General features: G+C 36.3%; 1 protein-coding gene across 3 annotated transcripts in view; it reads left to right on the forward strand.

Annotated features, from left to right (window-relative positions):
• Positions 1–20325, forward strand: part of LCLAT1 (lysocardiolipin acyltransferase 1) — a 291808-nt gene that overhangs the window by 72246 nt on the left and 199237 nt on the right. For all 3 annotated transcript variants that reach the window (XM_001380662.5, XM_056813230.1, XM_056813229.1), the window contains exons 4-5: positions 12554–12700; positions 14441–14557. In XM_001380662.5, coding sequence (XP_001380699.1) covers positions 12554–12700; positions 14441–14557 — 264 coding nt within the window. The remainder of the gene's footprint in view (positions 1–12553; positions 12701–14440; positions 14558–20325) is intronic.

Here is a 20325-nt window from a genome sequence, read left to right on the forward strand (position 1 = left end):
ACATTTATAAGTCTAAGAAATTTTAAGGTTTACACCTCCCAGTCAACTTCACCGCCAAAGTCCGCCAAAGCTGCAAAATCACCAAAAGCCCTTCTCACAGGAAGTGACGCAAAATATATAAGCAGTTCTTTACATAACTTCTTGTGTCTCACATCTACCAATGGTAGCTTAAACTTGGCTTAGGACAGCCCAAGGGGTCAGTCAGTTGTTTCTGATTTGTCACTTGCTAGCACATGTCAGTCATAGGCCATTCTCCCCTACAGTTAATCCTTAAGTGGGGGTGTATACATTCCTGGTTGCTATAATTCTAAAGACTAAGCAGGGTGGAGTAAATCTAAAATTCACATTGCTACTCTTCCCCTCTTTACCACCATCTAATCAAGTTATTAAATCCTTTTAATTCTTTCTTTTCAGTATCACTTAAACCCATCCTTTCTAGTCTTTCTTTTGCTACCTACTTCATGCCTTTTATTTCTTTATGGACTTATAATAATTATCTAATTATCAAACTACTTACCTTCTGTCCCTTCTGATACTTATTTAGGTGCCACTGACTTGCCGTCATTGAGTTTTGATGTTTAGGTACCTCGTTACAGATTATTCAAGTGCATACCTTAAAAACTCACTTGGGATTAATCTGAAATCACAAGCAATTTCTGTGGTGATTGCAACAAATTTATCCTGATATATCCTGCAGAGAGATAAGTTGTTTGGAGACCTAAGGAACTCGTTCCACTTGCCCAAGACAACCTCCTGTGGTTCTAGCCTTGTAGACATGACAGGGAGCCATAGAACTATTAAAAAGGATTACCAGACAGTGGTTTCCAGCACCACCTAGAGGCCATGGCTACAAAAACTAAGTACCAAACTTACCTACAGCTCACCATTCTTAAAGTACACTGTTCTAGCTTTTCCACCTTCTGTTTCAGCCAATCATATTTTTTGTTCATTTGCTTCGGTCATTTCCATTTCTTCATGACCCCATTTGAGTTATTGTTGTTGTTTTTGTTGGGTTTTTTTGCAAAGATACTGGAGTGGTTTGCCATTTTCTTTTCCAGTTAATTTTACAGATGAGGTAACTGAGGTCAACAGGGCTAATTGGCTTTGCTAGGGTCACACAGCTAGTAAGTGATTGAGGCGCGAAATTTGAGTTCAGGTCTTCCTGTTGCTTTGTCCATTGTGCAACCTAGCTGCCCAGAATCAGATTAGCCAGGAATAATAACAAACACTAGTGCTTGATGTATTCTTAGGGCTTCATTATAATGTGTTATTTTCCCGAGAAGTATAAACCACTTTACCTGACCCTATCCACTCACCCCCATCTGGCACTGATCTTTCTGGCAGAGATTTGCCACTATATACAGTCCTTCCTTATATTCGATCATTGTCATTAAAATGATTTTATATTTTCAACAGGATAAAATCTAATCCCTCTGACACTTCCCACAAAGGAAGTCAGATATGTCAGAGGAAGTTGCAGTAGAGTCCTAGGAGATGAAGTCTCCCAGGGCTTAGGTCCACTTCAAAACACATAATTTATATATCAAGGCAGGAGAAAAAAAAATTATGTATGAAAATTCCAGCTAGATGATTTTGTCTGTCTTCATGGAATATATTTTAAGGGAGAGAGAGGATTGTTTAGGTCTTTGTGTTTCTTGTATCAGTGCATTTAAAAGAGAAAAAATATGTTGGAGACAACCAAACTAGGATTTTTAAAAATGTTTTCTGATTTGGTTAATAATTTTTGAATTAAAAAAATACAGTCAGTCAATTTTGTTCTCCATTGTAGAGAGTGTGTTTATATGTATGTGTATGTTCATTTGACCTAATTTGAAATAAAACAATGTCCATTTGCTTGCTTACTTGACCCCAGGAAATGTTCTTATGATTTGCCCACATCCTGTGAATCAGTAGTTTATGGTTCCTTTGAAGCAGCCACAGATGAATTTTACCAGCTCACCACATGTGGCTAGTGAGCATACAAACACAGGAGAATATTGGCACGGACACTTAAAACCTGAAGGAGATCTGTCCTTTTAGTGACCTTAATCCAGCAAGGTAGCAGGGCCATTAGGCAGGAGAGAACCCTGCTTCTGGAAGCATAGTCATGATCTGAACAGTTTTCAGATCTTTTTATTTAAAAACCACCCTGCTTACTTTGCACTTAATAACAGGCTTTAATAATGCATTTTGGGAGGTGATACTATTTAGTCATAATAAATGCATTTAGAATCCACTTGCTATAAAGTATAATTCTTTGTGGAGTAGAAGTAGAACATGAGACACAAATGATTAAAAGGTTATAAATCCAGTGGGATATTCTTGCTTATTACACAGAAATCATTGACAAAGATGAGCTAAATCCTATAGCTTATATGCATTTTGAGGAAGTACAGGAAACATGGGAAAAGAATTATATGAATGGTAGGATGAAGATTAAATTTTATTTAATTATAGACAAGAACAAAGTTGATAGAGGATATATTTGAATAGATTAGTCTATATATAATCATAATGGTTGATTTTTTGAGAGGGCTTAAATGAATAAATGGATGCTTCAGGAATTAAGCTGGGGGAAAAGTAGTGACTACAAACTGGCTAACATACAGTAGTAAAAATTTCAGTTATATAACCTGATGCCATCAAATTGCATTATTATTTTTAACTTGCTATACTGCAAAATATGATTGTGAAATCTAGGGAAATTCTGAATTCTAAGGAATATAGATAATAAAGGATGAGATCAAAAGGAAATTGGCACATGATTCACATAGCCTGAAACATTGTCATCCAATTTTAGTTTCCAAAGTGTAAGGGCAGGTTGCAAAAGGAAAAATAGAACATTGAAAGAAGAGGTGATTGGCAGCAAAGACCGTTGGTAGCAGAGGATGCTGGGAGAGAATGGTCTAAGAGGAGCTCTGTAAAAAATCCTAGGGTATTTTGAACTGAGATCTTGAACTGGCAGGAAGCAAATTCCTTGCGGGATATCTTACCAAGAGCCAACAGAGGATTCATTTGTGTTTAGCGCTGAGATTACAGCTACAAAGTTATTTCAGCAACATTGGACCTCTGAGAACATCCAACCCGCATGTCAAGACTCTTCAGACCTGAGAGGGTCATGGACTCTCTGCCTGAGAGCCTGATTCTCTTCCCTTTGCCTTTGCACCTGTTCTGATTATTCCTTGACCCCAGTAGTATTTTATTAGGAGTGAGAGAAATAGTGGGTATGGGGAGGAGAAACTCTGGGTAGCTTGACACCTCTTAGAGCCATAGACCTCGAGGAATAGAAATCAGGTACTCCTAATTCCACAACCCTACTCCCCATATTTCCTTATATTATTTGTCTATTAAATAACATAACACACAGTCAGGTTTTTTCAAATGGCTTTTTCTAGGAGCTAAAGGAAGGTAACTTGTTGAGGCTACAGATTAGCCATAACCAAGACCCGTTCCTCACTGAGTCTGAAGACTTGGAGAGGAGGTTTATCCCCTTGACTTCCTCATGCCAGGTAATCTGGGGATACCTCTTACTATTCCTGATAGGGAAGACTTTCCTTCATCTTCCCATCACCATCTTATAACAGAGGATCCCAAATTTCCTGAGAAGCACCCCTTGACAGCACTACCCAGGAGAGGAGTGAATGAAAGAGAGATCCTATCAAGGCTACTATCATTCAACACCTCCCTCTCTCTTCCTTTGCAACAAACTCCTCATCAGTTACCTTCCTCAAAGCAATACCAGTATCAATTCACAAATAATCCTTAAAGACTACAGAAATGTATTTTCAGTAGCTCCTTTGGTGATCTTTGGCATTAGGAAAATTGAAACAAGGGTAGGAGTCTCTTAGTAAGTTAAGCTCTGCAGAACATCACTCTTACCTGCCAAAATTGTAAAGAAGTTTTGTTAAATTTCTGGAAGTTTCTGGATTCATACTTCTTAAGTTTTTCATTACCTTTTTTTAAAAACATATTTGGTTTAAACAATTGGGACTCTATGGACCTCAAAGAATTGAGGAGAGTAGCAACCTATGTTTATAAGGGTCGTGTAAAAAGACCTAGTGGAAGATTTAAAGAAAGAAATTGAAATGTTAAAGAGACAATTGAAAAATAAGGGAGAGACTATAGCCCCTTTGCGGGAATTCACAAATAAATCAGTAACCTGCCACTTCTGAGAAGAAAGGCCACAAAATGATGGAATGTAGAACCTTTCTTAAGATGATTGGAAGGAATACACAGTTTAATAACAACTTTAGAAATAACAACTATAGAAATGATGATAATGGTCATAGAAACCAGAATTTTAGAAATTTTAGAAATTATAATAATGATTATGGAAATAACTATAATGAATATAGAAATAAGAACTTTAGAAACCAGAATTTTAGAAATAGGAATTAGGAAAATAATGAAAATACTCAAAATGAAGAAAATTATAATACTCAACAACAATATATGAGAAATGGTGCTCGTCCAAAAAATACTCGAGGTGCTAATGACCCTCAGAGAGGTACCCTTCAGGAGGGTGCCCAAGGAACTTCCCAAATATAATGAAAGTGATTCTTCTTAGACTCTATTGATTTTGTTGATATTAATTAACCTTTTTCAGTTTTGTCTCCACTCCAAATAGTAGGAAAGAATAAACAGAGAACTTAAAACTATGATTGGAAAATTATGCACTGAGACACATTTAAACTGGCCTGAAATTCTCCCTCTGGCCCTATATTATCTTAGAAGCAGGCCTAGAGGAGACCTACATATCTCACCATTTGAGATGCTTTTTGGACATCCGCCTATACAGGCTAAACCTTTTCCCCCTGCATATACCTCACTATTAGGGGGAGATACTACTATTGCTTCCTATATACAGGAATTACAGCACAAACTGCGTGAACTTCATGAATCCGGAGTTGCAGTACAAGTCAGACCACTAGATTTTTCTCTCTTCATGACCTATACCCAGGAGATAAAGTGTATATTAAGAATTTCAAGCATACTGGAGCAACTCAGCCTTCATGGGAAGGACCATTCCAAATATTGTTAACTACTCCAACATCTATAAAGGTTGGAGAAAAGGACTCTTGGATTCACTGCTCACATGTGAAGAAAGCATCTTCTGTTGAGACTGATTGACTGTACCCTATCATATGAATTGGGGATAATAATCCATAGACAAATGGATGCTGTTTTTCAAGAACACATCAAATTACTGATTTTTTCCCTTATTTTTATTATTGCTTTTCTTTATTTTGATTAGAATATTTGATTTTTTCTCATTTCTTGTACTAAAGGTACACATAATTAATATTAATATTTTTTTCTTCAGTAATACAAGTTTATATATATATATATATATATATATATATTCTTGCTATAATATCAATGCATACCCAAAAAGCTTTAAGCTATGGGAACCTGCCATTTATTGATGAAATGCTATGAGACTGTGATTAATGCATGATTCCAGAAAAAATTGGATTAAAAAAAAGGAGCACAGACTTAACCTGAAAAGTGCCAAAAAGAGCACACAGGAAATATTAATGTGAGACTCGAGGTTGCGACGCTTGACATATGTTAAGTCATAGGACTTCCTTGTATCTATACTCTTTGCAAAGTACTCATACAAGTACAAAATTTGACTATCATGCTGGCTCCCTATATCTCTGAGAATGACAAAAAGGTCAGAAGAGGGAATGATACTTCCCTATCAAAATAGAATTCTAATTCTTTTCTTTCTTATATTATGGCAACTTCCTGTAGTCTTGGCTACAAATGGCTAAGTGAAATATTACTACATTCTGTCCTACAGACTTGTGGGATAGAAATTACTTTAAATTGGACCTATACAAGGACCTATTTTGAATTTTTTTTCTTATGTTTTTGATTATTTTTCTCTTCTTTTAATAATTGACTCATACACCCCCATAACTAAACATTGCATCCTGAGCTGAACTGGATGTTTTTTTTAAACACCTACTTTAGGGGGGATTGCATTTCAATTTAAAGTCTAAGAATTTTGATTAATTATTTGAAATTATATTTTTATAAAAATCCAAGATTTTTATTTTGTTCGAGAAAAGATCTTCAAGAAAGAAGTTTACTAACTCCTAAATCCAGGGAATGAACTGTTGCAGAAAGATGCCAGAAAATCCACACTACACCAAGAAGATCAAGAATGAACTTTGGATATAGTTGATTGAACTGAACTTTGATTGAACATTTATTGTAAATGTATACATTTATGCCAAAAGGGACTGCCCCTAATTTGGCTTTCTGTCAGTGCGCCTAGCAAAACATTGGTTTTGCTTTCTTTCTTTTCTATTCCTCCCTCAGTACTCTAATTTCCTCTTAGAAAATTGAATATTGTATATATCTATAGTTAGAAGTGCATTTAGGACTAATAAGATGATTATGTTAAATGATCAATGGGGAGACTAGTCTCCCAATGATCATCAGGGGGGACTGTGAACCTTAAAATTCTTAGACCCTACTTCAAAAGGTTGGATTGTGAAACTTAAAATTTCTCAGACCCTACTTCATAAGGTTGGGTTACGACCATTCCCCATTTTAAACAATGAAGGAACTTAGATCAGGAATGTGAGACTTCTACTTAGATCAAGAATGTGAAAACCTCTACTACACCCCTACTTAAGCATACTTTAGAGGAAGATAAAGTTGTAATCTCTTTGCTGAACAATGAAAAGTACTTAAACCCATAATTATAATAAGGCAAAAAGTTCTTAAGCTGTGCCTATTTTTAGATCTAATACAAAAGGATGCTAAGTACCTATAAAGGTCAGGCAACTTGTGAACTTACAAGGAGCAAAGAGGTGAGAACTTACTCAGAGATTCTAGTCTACTCAGGTGTGAATTACTCAAAAGTTTAGACTTCTTAGGTGTGAATTAAGAATGGTCTGTCCTTTGAAAAACGTTGACTGTGATTGGTAGATGTAAGAATTTAGGGGAGGTGACATAGGAGAAAATTCCCTTTAAATAGGAGCTCAGATAGAGCTGAAGGGACATTCAGATTGACATTCATTCAGATTCAGGATTGAGCTGGTAGAGTCAGCTGAGATGAAGCTGGCCTGGTGTCACTAGAACACTTGCTTGGACAGACCTTGTGGTGAGTGATTAAGGACTGACTGATCTTTCTCTTAGGGCTTAGGCCTGGGTTGGCCAGGGCTGCCCTGGGCCAACCTATCCTTTTCTCATTATTTCCTTTTTCTCTCTTTCTCTTTTTCTTTAATTCCTCATTTGTATTAATTAAAATCTCTAGAAAACCCAGCTGACTTCGGTATATTTTAATAATTGGGAATTTTCCCTGGTGACCACCTTATATTTGATTAAAAGAAGACACTGTCTTGAAAACATATTTTCTGCGGTCACAATTTAATGCCTCCACTTTTATATCTACTACAATTTAAGTCTTCCACTATTTTAATCATTACAGTTTATGACAACCAAATATTTTAATTATTACACATTGCTGAGTTACTTGTAATGTTGATTCTTCTGAGGTGATGATCCCTGGTTTTAGCCATGGAATATCACTGGCAGAATACTGCCAATGAAGTATAATTCTGTAGAGGTAAGCAATGAGGAATTAGTGAAAACATTATACAGTTTTTCCATTCCATGCAAGCTTAAACTTCTCTTTTTTCAATTCTGGAGCCATTTATTTTATTAAATAATTCCCAATGAAATTAAAAAAAAATTTAACATTCATTTTAAAAAAAACCTCAAGTTCTGAATTTTCTCCCTCTTTATCCTTCCTCTACCCCTTGCGAAGATAAGCAGTAAGGAATTGATTATATATTTAAAGTCATTTCTATATTAGCTATATTGCAAAAGAAAATACACAAAACAAGAAACATGAAGTAAAAAAAGTATGTTTCAACCTGCACTTAGAGTTTATCAGTTCTTTCTTTGGAAGTGGATAGCATTTTTTTTATCATGGGTCCTTTGGATATCTTTTTTTAATTTTATTTTTTTTTCCTTTGGATATCTTGATTTTGAGTAGCCAAGTCCTTCACAGTTGATTATTGTTATAATATGGCTGGTACTGTGTCCAGTGTTCTCCTGGTTCTGTTCAATTTATTCTGCATCATTTCACATAAGACTTTTCCAGGTTTTTCTAAAACCATCTTGCTTATCATTTCTTATAGCACAATAATATTCTATCACAATCATGTACACAATTAACTATTTCCCAGTTGATGGGCATCCTTTCAATATCCAATTCTTTGCTGCCACAGAAAGAGTTGTTATTACTTTCCTACATTTTTTTCTTAAATCTTTACCTAACATCGTAGAATTAACACTAAGTATTGGTTCTAAAGCAGAAGAATGGTAAGGACTAGACAATTAGGGTTAAGTGACTTGCTCCCAATTACATAGCTAGGAAATGTCTTAAGGTCACATTTGAACCCATGACCACTTTTCTTTCAGTCAGGCTCTCTATCCACTGAGCTTTTCCAAGTAGTGTTAAAAGAATTAAGATGTCAGGCCCCAATATATACACCTTTACTTGTCTTTTCCCTTGTTTTCTTCCCTTACATTAGTATAATTCCTCTCACAAAATACCAATTAGCAAGCATTTATTAATCCTATGATCTAGGTACTGTTAAGTCATAAGGCTACAAAATAAAGAAAGAAATAAAAAGTAGTCCTTACCTTCATGGAATTTATATATGGGGAGTTTTCTATAAGGGGAAAGAACATGTACATATATATACTAGTAGTAGTCTCTCGGTAACCAAGACTGACATGTCCTTGTGCATTTTCATAAATGAGTGTGCACAAAGACACTTGTGCATGAAGGAGATTTAAGTGGAAAAGTCGATGCACAGAGACAGTCCCACTCTCTTGGCATTGGAAGCCTGGGTCCAGTGGTACCAAAAGTTGTTACACCTGGAGACTTCCTCAGCTGCATTGAATGGCCATGTTGTCTTTTGTGCTCCAACATGCCCTAAGCACTCCACAGTGCTTTGCTGCATCGTCCTCTCAGCCGTTGAACCTTCTTTTTGGTTTCTTCCGTCTGTTCGGCTGAAGCAGTCTTCACATGCTGGGTGAGCAAAGCCCTGGTTCAACAGAGGTCTATGACCCTATGGCTACCTTCACAAGGTTTAGCCGGCCTGTCAAAGCCGTTGCCCGGGGTGTGGCCGCTGCCTCATGCTAGCAGCTATATATATATTTTGCTACGTGTTTCTTTATATATATGTATAGATATACTAAGCATGTAAAGATACATACCAAGTAATTTCATAGAGAGGTACTGACACCTTAGGAGATGAGGAAAGGTCCTATGTGGGAAATGGGACTTGAGCTGAGCTTTAATTAGAGATTCTAAAAGGTCACACACATTTCAGGTTGGGGAGAATCTTTGCAAAGGTATGGAAATAGGTACTGAGGTGTCATGTGTGAAGAAGAAATAATAAGAGCAATTGTGCCACATTGAAGAATTTATGAAAGGTAATTATGCAAGACTGGAAAGGTGGGTTGAAATAGTTAATGCCCCTCTTTATGGTGTACTACCCAGTAGATAAGTTCAGTAGTGCTTCAGTGTGCTTGACCCTAGAAACAAGTAGAGTTTTATAGCAATAAAATTTTACTACCAAAGTGTGTATAGATACATACAAGTATTTGGTGATCTGCCATGTAAAGGAGGGATTAGATTTGTTCTTATTTTTGGTCTCTTTTTGAATCCCCAGCACTTTGTGGAGGGCCTGACACTTAGTAGACATTTAATAAATATTTATTATTTAAACTGATTGACTGTTTTGCCCCAGAGGACGGAAGACTTGGGAGCAGTGAGTGGAAAATACAAAGTGTCAAATATTTGTTAGTTACTTTGATCTCTCTCTCTCTCTATAGAAAACTTTGCTACATGTTTCTTTATACATGTAAAGGCATGGTGATGATGAATATATTGATTTTTATTAGATAATATGATATAGTGGAAGGAATGTTAGACTTTGGATTAGATAATATGACAATGGAAGGAATATTAGACTTTGGATCAAGATGCCTTGGATTTTCATCCCACCTGTGACATTCACTAGCTCTGTGACTAAGGCTAGTACCTTAGGCCTCTTTTCCTTATTTGTAAATAGATATAATACCTGTGGATACCTAACTGTCAGAATTGCTATGAAGATCAAATTGAGATAATGTATATAAAACATTTTGTAAATCTTGAAGCACTTTACCTTCACTGTAAATTCTTTTTTGATGTAAGATCTTTTGTCTTCTCTACAGTGAGTATTTATCTCATCTTCTAGTAGCATGAGTCTTAATAAAGTATGTTAACTGGGAAAAAACACAGAACTGTTAAATAGTCAGAAAAACCACTCTTTAAGGAAAGGGGTTCAGTGCTAAATTAGGCCTCCAAGCAGAGCTGTGCACCACATGCCTATGCAGAGTCCCAGGATTGTACTCTGGTTCCTCTGGACTCTGATTCCTGGGAATGCCAACTATGCTAGATTGGATAATTCCTAGGAGCCACTAAAGTTGGGAAGCTTAAATAACTTTCTAGGGGAACTTGGGAATTGAGGATGAGAAGAACAGTTGATTGGCTTTACAATGGTAACAAAGGAAAATAAGGAGTTTCAGACTGGAGTAACTGAGGTGCTGATGCATTACAATCGGACTTAAAAGGGAAAGATCCAGCCTTGGGCTGGGCCACCTAGGTTAAGGATTTTGGCCTAAGGGGAGAAAACATTGGGACAAAAGAGATACTTAACATCTGATGGGATGAGTCAGGTAGAAACTTTTATGTGACAAGGTCAGACTTTCACCTTCAAGCTAACTAAACTGGGGGTCTTTGAATCTCACTAGGCTACAAGTTTGGGGGCTTCTAGATTTCATGTTGACAAGTATATGGATGAATAAACATAAATGAAACGTTGAGGTGTTTGAGGTAAAACAAGATAGCAGCCTTTCAGAAGTAGCATGCTAAGTTGCCCTTCTCAGCTAGTTTCTTCTGGTGTAAGATCTGTCTACATCTATTTCTGCTTCCCAGAATTTTTGTGAACAGAACATTTTTCTTTTGTGATGAACTTCCGGTAGTCCAAAGATTCTTAAGTTGTTTCCCTCGGAATGATTTTCTAAATCTTCTGTTTTGTGAATGAGATGCTTCATATTTTCCTCAATTTTTTCATTCTTTTGATTTTGTTTTATAGTGTCCTGCTGCCTTGTGAAGTCACTTGTTTCTAGTTTTTGTATTCTGGTTCTTAAAGACAGGATTTCATCCCTGGCTTTTTGGTCATCCTTCTCCTTCTGGTCTGATTTTCTTTGGAGGTCATCTTTCATCTTTGCCTTATCTTTCATCTCCTTTGCCTCATCTTTCATTTCTTTGCCTCATCTTTCATCTCCTTTTCCTCATCTTTCACCTCCTTTGCTTCATTTTCAAGTCATGTGATTTTGGCTTTCAAGACACTATTTTCTTGTTTTAGTTCAAGTGCCTCTGTTTCCAGATGACTTATCTTAGTTTTTAAGTTCTTTTTCCCAGTTGTCTTCAGCTTCTCTTAATTGTGTTTTGAATTGTATTTTGAGTTCTTCCAGAGCCTGTATCCAATTCCTTGAGTTTTCTGTTTTTGTGCTTAGTGTTCCCTCATCCTTCTGTGTTCCGTTTGCTCTTTTGTTCATTGCCTATATAGAAGCTGTCTATTGTAATTTCTTTTTTCTTTTACTGTTGTTTGCTCATATTTACCCCTTCTCTACTCCCTGTAGTTGCCTGAGCTCTTGTTCCTTTAACATTTTTGTGGTTTTGGGTTTTTCTTTCAGCCTTCACCTTTGGAGTTTTGTCAGCAAATCTCTCAGTGCTGTATGTGGGGGAGGGGTCTTGTAGCTTGAGCTTTCCTGCCCTCTGGAGGCTTTGATTGGATTAAGTCCAGCTGGGCTTAGTGGATGTGCCCTGAGGCCAAAACCTTGGGAAGGGGGCCATAATATGGAGTGTCTCCACTGCTGCAACTAGGATGCCCGCTCTGGACTCTGTGTTTCTTCTATAACTGCTTCCTCACTGCCTGTGTTGGATGCTCTGAGCCTGGCATAGCTTTGGCTGCAAGGTCCTCCCTCCAGACCAGCGCTTTTGCCCGCCCAGAGGTTCCAGCTGCGGCTGGTGGTTTAGGACTCTAGGTGGGGGAAGGGTTCTGGGATCTTCCTTCTTCCTTCCCCTGAAACTGGAGTATTCTTGAATTCCAGCCTTTGGGGGGGTACCTTTTAAGTTGAGTCCAGCAGGAGGATTCCTTGGCTCTGTCTTGTTAGTTTTGATTTTCAGTACCCTAGGAGCATTTAGTTTGTAATTGGTAAGGAAGAGTTTTCAGAGGTCTGAACTTTTTCTGACTCTATGCCACCATCTTGACTCCACCCAAGATAAGAGTTTAAAAAGTAAAATAAGATAAAAACAAGTCTGATAAATTAGGGTCACATTATCCCAGATCAGAGTTGGTTACTTTATTACTGTGTTTGACAAAAGATAAACATACAGAAGTGTGTTCATATTCAATGAGAAAATCAAATACTATCCTTTTTTAATGACTTGTCAAATTTATTTCAGGATGGGCAATGCAGGCTGCTGCCTATATCTTCATTCATAGGAAGTGGAAGGATGATAAAAGTCACTTTGAAAACATGTTGAATTATTTCTGTGATATTCAGGAGCCACTTCAACTCCTCATATTCCCAGAAGGGACTGATCTCACAGGTGAGGTGTCTTGTGTTGGAATAAGTCAATTCAATTAATATTTTAAAGTGTTTAATGTGATTATATATGCAGGACACTATCTTAGCCATATAGAGATACAAAAATGAGCCTAAATAGAGCTTTCAATCTATTAAAGAAGAAAAAGACAAATACATATTTTACCATAATACAAATTAGATTAGATTAATGAGTACATAATAGTAGTCAAGTAGATTGACATAAGAGATTTGAGGACAGAGACTCTCAGGAAGCCCATGAATGATGTTGTGCATGAACTGGGCCTTGAATAAAGAAGAGGAATTTCAAACAGGGGTGTGGTGCGGAAGGAAGGGAAAGTAGGGGGCTAAAAGAGCCATTCCAGATGTGGGAGAAAAAGCAGAATCGTAGAAGATGAAGCTCTTAGAGGGGAAATGACTTGGCTCAAATTATCACTGGTTAGTGGCAGAGTGAAGGCAGAACCTCTGACTACCAACTAATCAGTCCAAAGTTTCTTCTGCTATGACCTTCACTAAAAGTAATTATCCATCATGTTATTCATAACACTGTATATTACAAGCCCATATTTAGGTACAGTGCACTAGCAAATTTTAACTCCATTGTATAAATAGGGAATATGGGAATCTTGTTCCTTTTTTGGATTTGCTTTTTAATCCTAACCTTTTTGATTCATTTTTGAATTCCAAAATGATATAATGCCTTCACAAGATATATCTTATAAGAATATTTAATTTTATTCAACAAAATCTAAATTATCCTAATTTTTTTAGAAGTAGGTTTCTGTTATTAAACTTAGTAAAAGTGTCTTGCTTAAAGTTAGGAAAATTATAAGTGGTACATACTTTTTGTTCTTGTGTATATGTTAGGGTAAAGGAACTAAAAACTGGGTTATGTCATCAGAGTACTCAACCTTTGGTTAATGAGTTCTCAGATTGGCATTTGAAGCCAAGTAATTCTGTGCTTTTCCCCTCTCCCCTAATAATCCTCTAAAATAACATGTTTAGGTTCTTTTGTGAACTTTATAGTTTAAAGACTTTAAAAAAAAAAGGGATGTTTTCCCCCCATTAATTAGAACATATACTTGCCTGTATTGCAGTATTCAGCCAGACTTGCCAGATTTAGCAATTTCTGCATCCTGCATTAATAGCATGCTTGCTTATTAGTCAAAGGAAGGTTTTGATGAAAATATTAAGATTTTTTTTCCTGGACATAATTGATATTTAGATATTTATGCTATATTATAAAGACTTTCAATTAGTAAAAATGTTAATGATGCATTTCAAAAAGCATTCTTTTTTTTCTTCAGAAGATTTTAAAGTTGCAGATTAAGTTAAGCAGCAATTTGATTTACACTGGGCTTTTTCTCTTTAGTATCATTTGCACATGATTAGTCGTCTCTGCACATTTTTTATAAATATTTTTACATTCATTATATGTAATACATTGTGTTTTATGAAATCTCATCATTTCAGGATGGATTTAAAATTTCAGGAAAATGTCTTCAACTTATTAATTCATCAGAGAGTAAAGATTTTAATTAATAACTGATTATATAGACCAACAGCAGTAAACATTAGGAATATGACTCCAAACCTTTGGAGTATTTTTAGAATTAAAAAAAATTAAGAGCATATGTTAGAATTCTAGTATAATTTAATACCAGTATCTTGCAAAGCAAATTGTATCTCTTCCCTCCCCCTAGTCAGTAGCATATACTTACTAATTATCTTTAATTTCATTTAGAAAACAGCAAAGCTAAAAGCAACGAGTTCGCTGAAAAAAATGGACTTGAAAAATATGAATATGTCTTACATCCAAGAACCACAGGCTTTACTTTTGTAGTGGAATGCCTAAGAGAAGGTAAAAATATTTTTTCCAAGATATATTTGAGTATTTTTGAAATATATTCCATTAATTTAAGGAATGAAAGGTAATTAAGCTGAGCTACTCAGTAAGTACTAAAGTCTTTCTAAGAATGCTTGAGAAATATAAAGAATAGTCTTGACCTGCCATTTTTATTTTGTGTTTTTAGAATAATATTTGATGTTATTTCATTTTTATTAAGATGTGGGTAGATTTTGGAGGGCATAAGGAAATGATGGAAAGAATTATAGTCAGAGAATACAAATAGACAAACTGTGGTGAGGAAATTTAAAATATGTTGGAGAGAGTAGTTAGATAAGTTTAACTATAGTGGAAGATTCTCACAAAAAGTAGTCATTGTTAAAATGAGAATGATTAGATTGTGAAGGGCTTTCAATGGCCAGGTAACACAATTGAATAGTATGGCTTATGGACACCTATGCCATCTGCCCAGAACACTCTTGGCTACCTGAGAGGTAATGGAAATGGAGTTCTAAAAGATGGGAAAGGTATATTAAAAAGAAAAACCATTCTGCTATCTATAAATGTCAGTCTTATTCTATTTCCTGAGTGCCCAGGCCTATTTCTTAGGTATTTTATTTTGGCATCTTTGAGAAAGCTGGATTATAAAGGGGGAAAATGATCATTTAAGGGGAAATTACATAATCAAAGCAAGAGGTTGTGAAGTTCAAAATCCTTATGGTGCCTGTGTAGATGAAGAAGATGGAAACTAGAGGGCTTTTTAGGTAAGACTGACAGGATAGCACCGGTTTGGCAAACCTATGGAGCATGTACTGGAGTGTGCTGGAGGGAACTGATCCCTTCCTCCTCTTCATTCATGCCTGAGGACTTGTCTCACATGAACTGTCCCTCTGCCCAGCAGTCCAGTAGGAGCTCTTCCTCCCTCTCCTGTCTGGGGTAAGTAGGGCAGGGGATGTCACATGCTGCATGAGTGTTGCAGTTGGGGCACTCAGTCTCTAAAAGATTTTCCATCACTGGAATAGTAAGTGATTAAGGGAAGAAGAAAGATTCAGGTATGATCTCAAGTATTCACAGCCAGGTGAATGAAAGGATAGTGATACTCTTAACAAAAATTGGTACAGTTTGGAAGAAAAGTAGCTTTAGAGTAGAAGGTGGTGAATTAATTTTTAGACATATATTTCAATGTTGACTTCCACATGAATGAATATATTCATGTGGACTAGAGCTCAAGAGAGAGAATATACCTGTATATTGTTAGATTTAAAATAGTTTTGAGTGTTAAATAGTTGTAGATAAGAGAGTGTGAGCCTTAAACTGTGATAATTAAAATGTTTTGAGAGCAAGGGAAATATAAGATGGTCGCCAGGGAATATATTCCCAATTTATGAATATGCCCAAGCCAACTGGGTTTTATAGAGAAATTTAATTTATAATACACTGATTAGTCAATAGAAAAAGAGAGAAAGTAAGAAAGGAATAAGAATGAATAAATCAGTCAGTTGGGTTTATCACTCACCCAAGATCTCTCTAGGTAAGGCTTCTCATGCCAACCTCAGGCTCCACCTTCAAGAGAGCCTCCTTTCAAGAAATGTTCCAGAGAATTCTCCTCCTTCAGAGCCAGCCTTCTCTCCTGGTCCTCCAACAGAGCAACCTCCTTAGTCCAGAGAAAAAATTCTCTCCCTTTCTCCTCAGACCCCGCTGTCTTTAAGGAAACCATCTAAGTTCCCTCCCCTCAGTTCTCACATCTACCAATCACTATTGATGTCTCCCCTGTGCCAATGGTGGCTCTAGTTTAACCCAGGACTGCCCAGAGGTCTGTGGCTTTGCACATGTCTGTTGAAGGTCATATTCTCAAATAATTAAATCTTGACCTTTGCTGCAGCCCTTCCTAAATCCTGTTACTCTAAGTAGGGTGGAGATTGTATTTTCCAAGACCTGGTTCTGTCATTCCAAGTATCTCTATTGTATCAATTCTAAAATCAATCATGACTCAAAGAACTTCCTGTTCTATGCTTAAGCATAGGTCAAAACCCTTTCCATTGTTTAGCAAAAGGTTTCTGTCCTAAAGTAGTCTTAAGTAGGGAGGAGAAGGATCCTCCCATGCCAAGGGGTTTCACATTCCAATAGAGTTCTTACTATCAGTAGGAAATTTTTTCCAGTATGAGATTTCCCAAAGGGGAAATTTCCAACATTCATAAGTCTAAGAAATTTTAAGGTTTACAATATCTAGATTTGGGGATCATGTCAGTGAAAGAGAAGTAGATATCCAGTGGAAGGACCCAGAGATCTATGCATTCTTATGCTATTTAACCTTTTTTTTTAATCAATTATTTTGGGGATAAAAGCATATCTCACATGCTTGTCAAATTTGCAGAGTATACAAAGGTGGAAGGATAGCTATCACTGAAAGCCAAAGTCGGGATCCAAATTGATCTTGGCAGGTTATTATCTCAGCACAGAATTAGACTCAATCAAGTAAATGGAAATTCACCAGGGCAAAAGGAAAAGTCTTATATTTGGGTTTGAAAATTTAGCTTTACAAGTATAAGATTGGGGAGATTTTATTTGAGAAGTTTTTAAAAGGTCTGGAATTTTAGTGTACTGCATTCTCAATGTTAGTGATCCATATGTTGTGGCAGTCAAAAAATCAATGTATTTTTGGGTTACATCAGAAAGACAGGAATGTGAAGAATTGATAATTCTACTGCATTGTGTCCTAGTTAAGCAACATTTGGAGTGTTGTATTTTCTTGTTGTGTCACTGTTTAGGAGGGACATTGATATAGGAAAGCATCCAAGAGAAGCATCTTGAGTGATGAAGAACCTTAAGTTCATGTCATGTGTGGATCAGTTGAAGGAATTGGAAGTATTTAACCTTGAGAAGAAAAGATATGGAGTAGAGAGGCATCATAGATATTTTTTTTTAAGTATGTGAAAACCTGTCACATAGAAAAGGTATTGGACTTTTTCTCTGTCCCAAAGGACAAAATTGAGAGATATTGATGACAGTTGCAAAGAGGCAAATACAAATGTGATGGGGAAAAATATTCTTAACAATTAGAGTTGTTCATAATTAGAAAGGGCTGCCTCAAGAGGTAGATAGGTACTTACTATCAGAGGTCTTGAACAATAAAGTGAATGATTAATGATTAGAGATGTTTTTGTGGTGCTTCCTTTTGTGGTATGGATTGGACCAGATATGGCCACTAAGGTTCTTTATAATTTAAAAAATCTGAGGTTCTGTATAAGAAATGAAATGGCGAGATCACCAAAGAAGTTCTAGATTGATAAGAAATCACAAGATAGGAATTTGGTTCATAGTCACACTTAGTTCACAGTTCCAAGATGTTCCAAGTCAGGAAACTGAAAAAGAGTAGTTAGGGAGGTAGCAAAACATGTCAAGTACTGTGTTCCAGAATTTAAGACAAGAAAAGGAATGTCAGAGAAAGCAATCATCTGTTTCAAAAGGGTCAAATATGTGGCCACTCTGGTGTGTGTCCTGAACTGGATTAAAATATAATTGAGAAATATTTAACAAAATAAATCCAAACACAGTAAAGCACAGGTAATAGTGCATTATAAAAGTATATGAGTGTGCAGTCTTTATGGATTTTTATGTATCCTTTAGTGGCCCTATTTGAGTTTGACACCACTGGTCTACAGTATCAAAAGCTGTAGACAAAGCAATGATGGACAAGAAAAGGAGATGAAAACTCTGATGGATAAGGATGAGAATCTATTAGAGAGGTGGCAGAGTGGAAATTTTGTCATTTTTGTGTATGGTGACTCACAGAGATTTGAGGAGTTTGGAAGTCATCAGAGATGAGATGGCACCAACTGATTATGTCTCACATGGTGAGGTTGAGACTAGTGGCAAGTATTGATGGTTGGGGGAGACATTAATTGGTAAATGAGGCCACTAATGCTGGAATATATATGCCTGGGGCTGATATTTCACTTCTCATTATTCCTTTTCATCATGATTCTGGAGATGAGCTAGTTGCCAAGGTTCATTTTCAGGATTTAGAGATGGCTCAGAATGCAGTGTTATAGTGATGAAGGCCTCTGTTTCCTGGCAGCTTGTGGTCAGTTCTTTCCACTATTCTTCTCATTATGATATGAGTTAGGTACTGTGACTGTAAGGCTGAGGTCAAGAGAAGCAGTCCTTCCTCTCTTTTTTTTGGTAGCCACTGATAGAACATAGGTGTTATTAAGTGTTCAAAGTAATGGTCATGGAGAAGCTGGAACTTCAGCTGAGCCTCAAGTAGGGTAGGATTTGGCTAGTCAGAAAGTAGTAGCAAGGACCACGTAGACAGAGGTAATAGCATGAGCAGAGGTTAGAATGAGTTTGGCATACGTACTCACAATGAGGAAAGAAGTCAGATTGAAGAGATGTTTATTCAGGAATGTCAGTTTAATTATCAATTAAGGAATACTTAATTTTCAATTTAGAAATGTTGTAACACTATTTAATTTAAAATAAAATAGTTATGGTAGCCCCATTGTACTCTAAACTTATCAGACTTCATCTGGTGAATTGGGTTCAGTTCCGGGCACCATGGTTTAATAAAGCAATTAATTAGTGAGAGTATCTAGACAAGGGCAATCAGAATACTGAGGGTCTTTAATAAAATTTATGCTACATGAGGGTCAATTGAAGAATTTGCTATAGACTCAGTAGAGGGGCATATAATACCTGTGTTCAATATCTGAAGAGCTGTCATGTGGAAGAGAGATTATATTTATTTCATTTGGCCTCAGAAATCAGAACCAAATGTGAGTCTGTGAACAAACATTTATTAAGTGATTCATTTGAATTCTGCATATACAAAACAATGGTTAGAAGTTGCAGAAAGGTAAGTTAAGATCTGATGTCAGGAAAAACTTCCTAACTTAAAAGTTATACAAAAAGTGGAATTGGCTACCTAGAGCAGTGATGGTTATCCCTCCCCTCTTTGAAAGTCTTTAACTAGAAGCTTCATGAACATGTCTCAGGTGTATTATTGGGATTTCTTTCAGGCATGGGCTAGACTAGAAGGTCACAAAAGTTACTTTCAACTTTCACATTCTGTGGATTGTAATTCCAGTTTGAATAATAAAGTTACCAAGACCATATGCATAAATGAAATGAATTCTACTTTTGACAAAAGCTCGGGCAGGATACCAATGATTCATAACATAGGGGGAATGAAGGATAATATTTTGTTAGTTGACTGGAAGAAACAGGATCATCCCTTTTAGATGAAATATAATTCTCAAGTAACTGGACTAGATGGTATTAGTAAGCTGATATCCGAGAAATTATGTATGTAGGAGTTCTGTATTTGGCTCCTTCTTTCTGAACTGTAGTAAGGAAAGCAGTGTGTTGACTGCCCCTGAAAAAGTTGCCAAAGGTTACTTAACCAAAAAAAAGTGATATACCATTCTCAAATAGACTTCTCTGCTGACAGCACTGTTGTAAGATGGTGGCCACTTATGAACAGTGCACATCCCTCTATAGAATAATCCAATCTGTTGCTTGCCTATAGTAACTATAGTGTTTTAACAGTGACTAAGAATTCCTAGTAACAACGAATGCTTGCTGTGACACACATTACATTCATTTTAGTCAATGAATTATCCTTAAAAAGCACATTATTTACTCTTCCTTGTGATATCATTTTGGGAAAGGAGGGTATAATCTCATTAAATAAATATCTAATATTCTTGAATCTCTTAAGTACTTTGATTTGTTATTTTGTGGCTTGAATCTATTAATAAAATAGAATCTGTTCTCTTTCTCTA

This window comes from Monodelphis domestica, chromosome 1 (assembly GCF_027887165.1).
Source record: "Monodelphis domestica isolate mMonDom1 chromosome 1, mMonDom1.pri, whole genome shotgun sequence".
In the NCBI taxonomy this organism is placed as follows: Eukaryota; Metazoa; Chordata; class Mammalia; order Didelphimorphia; family Didelphidae; genus Monodelphis; species Monodelphis domestica.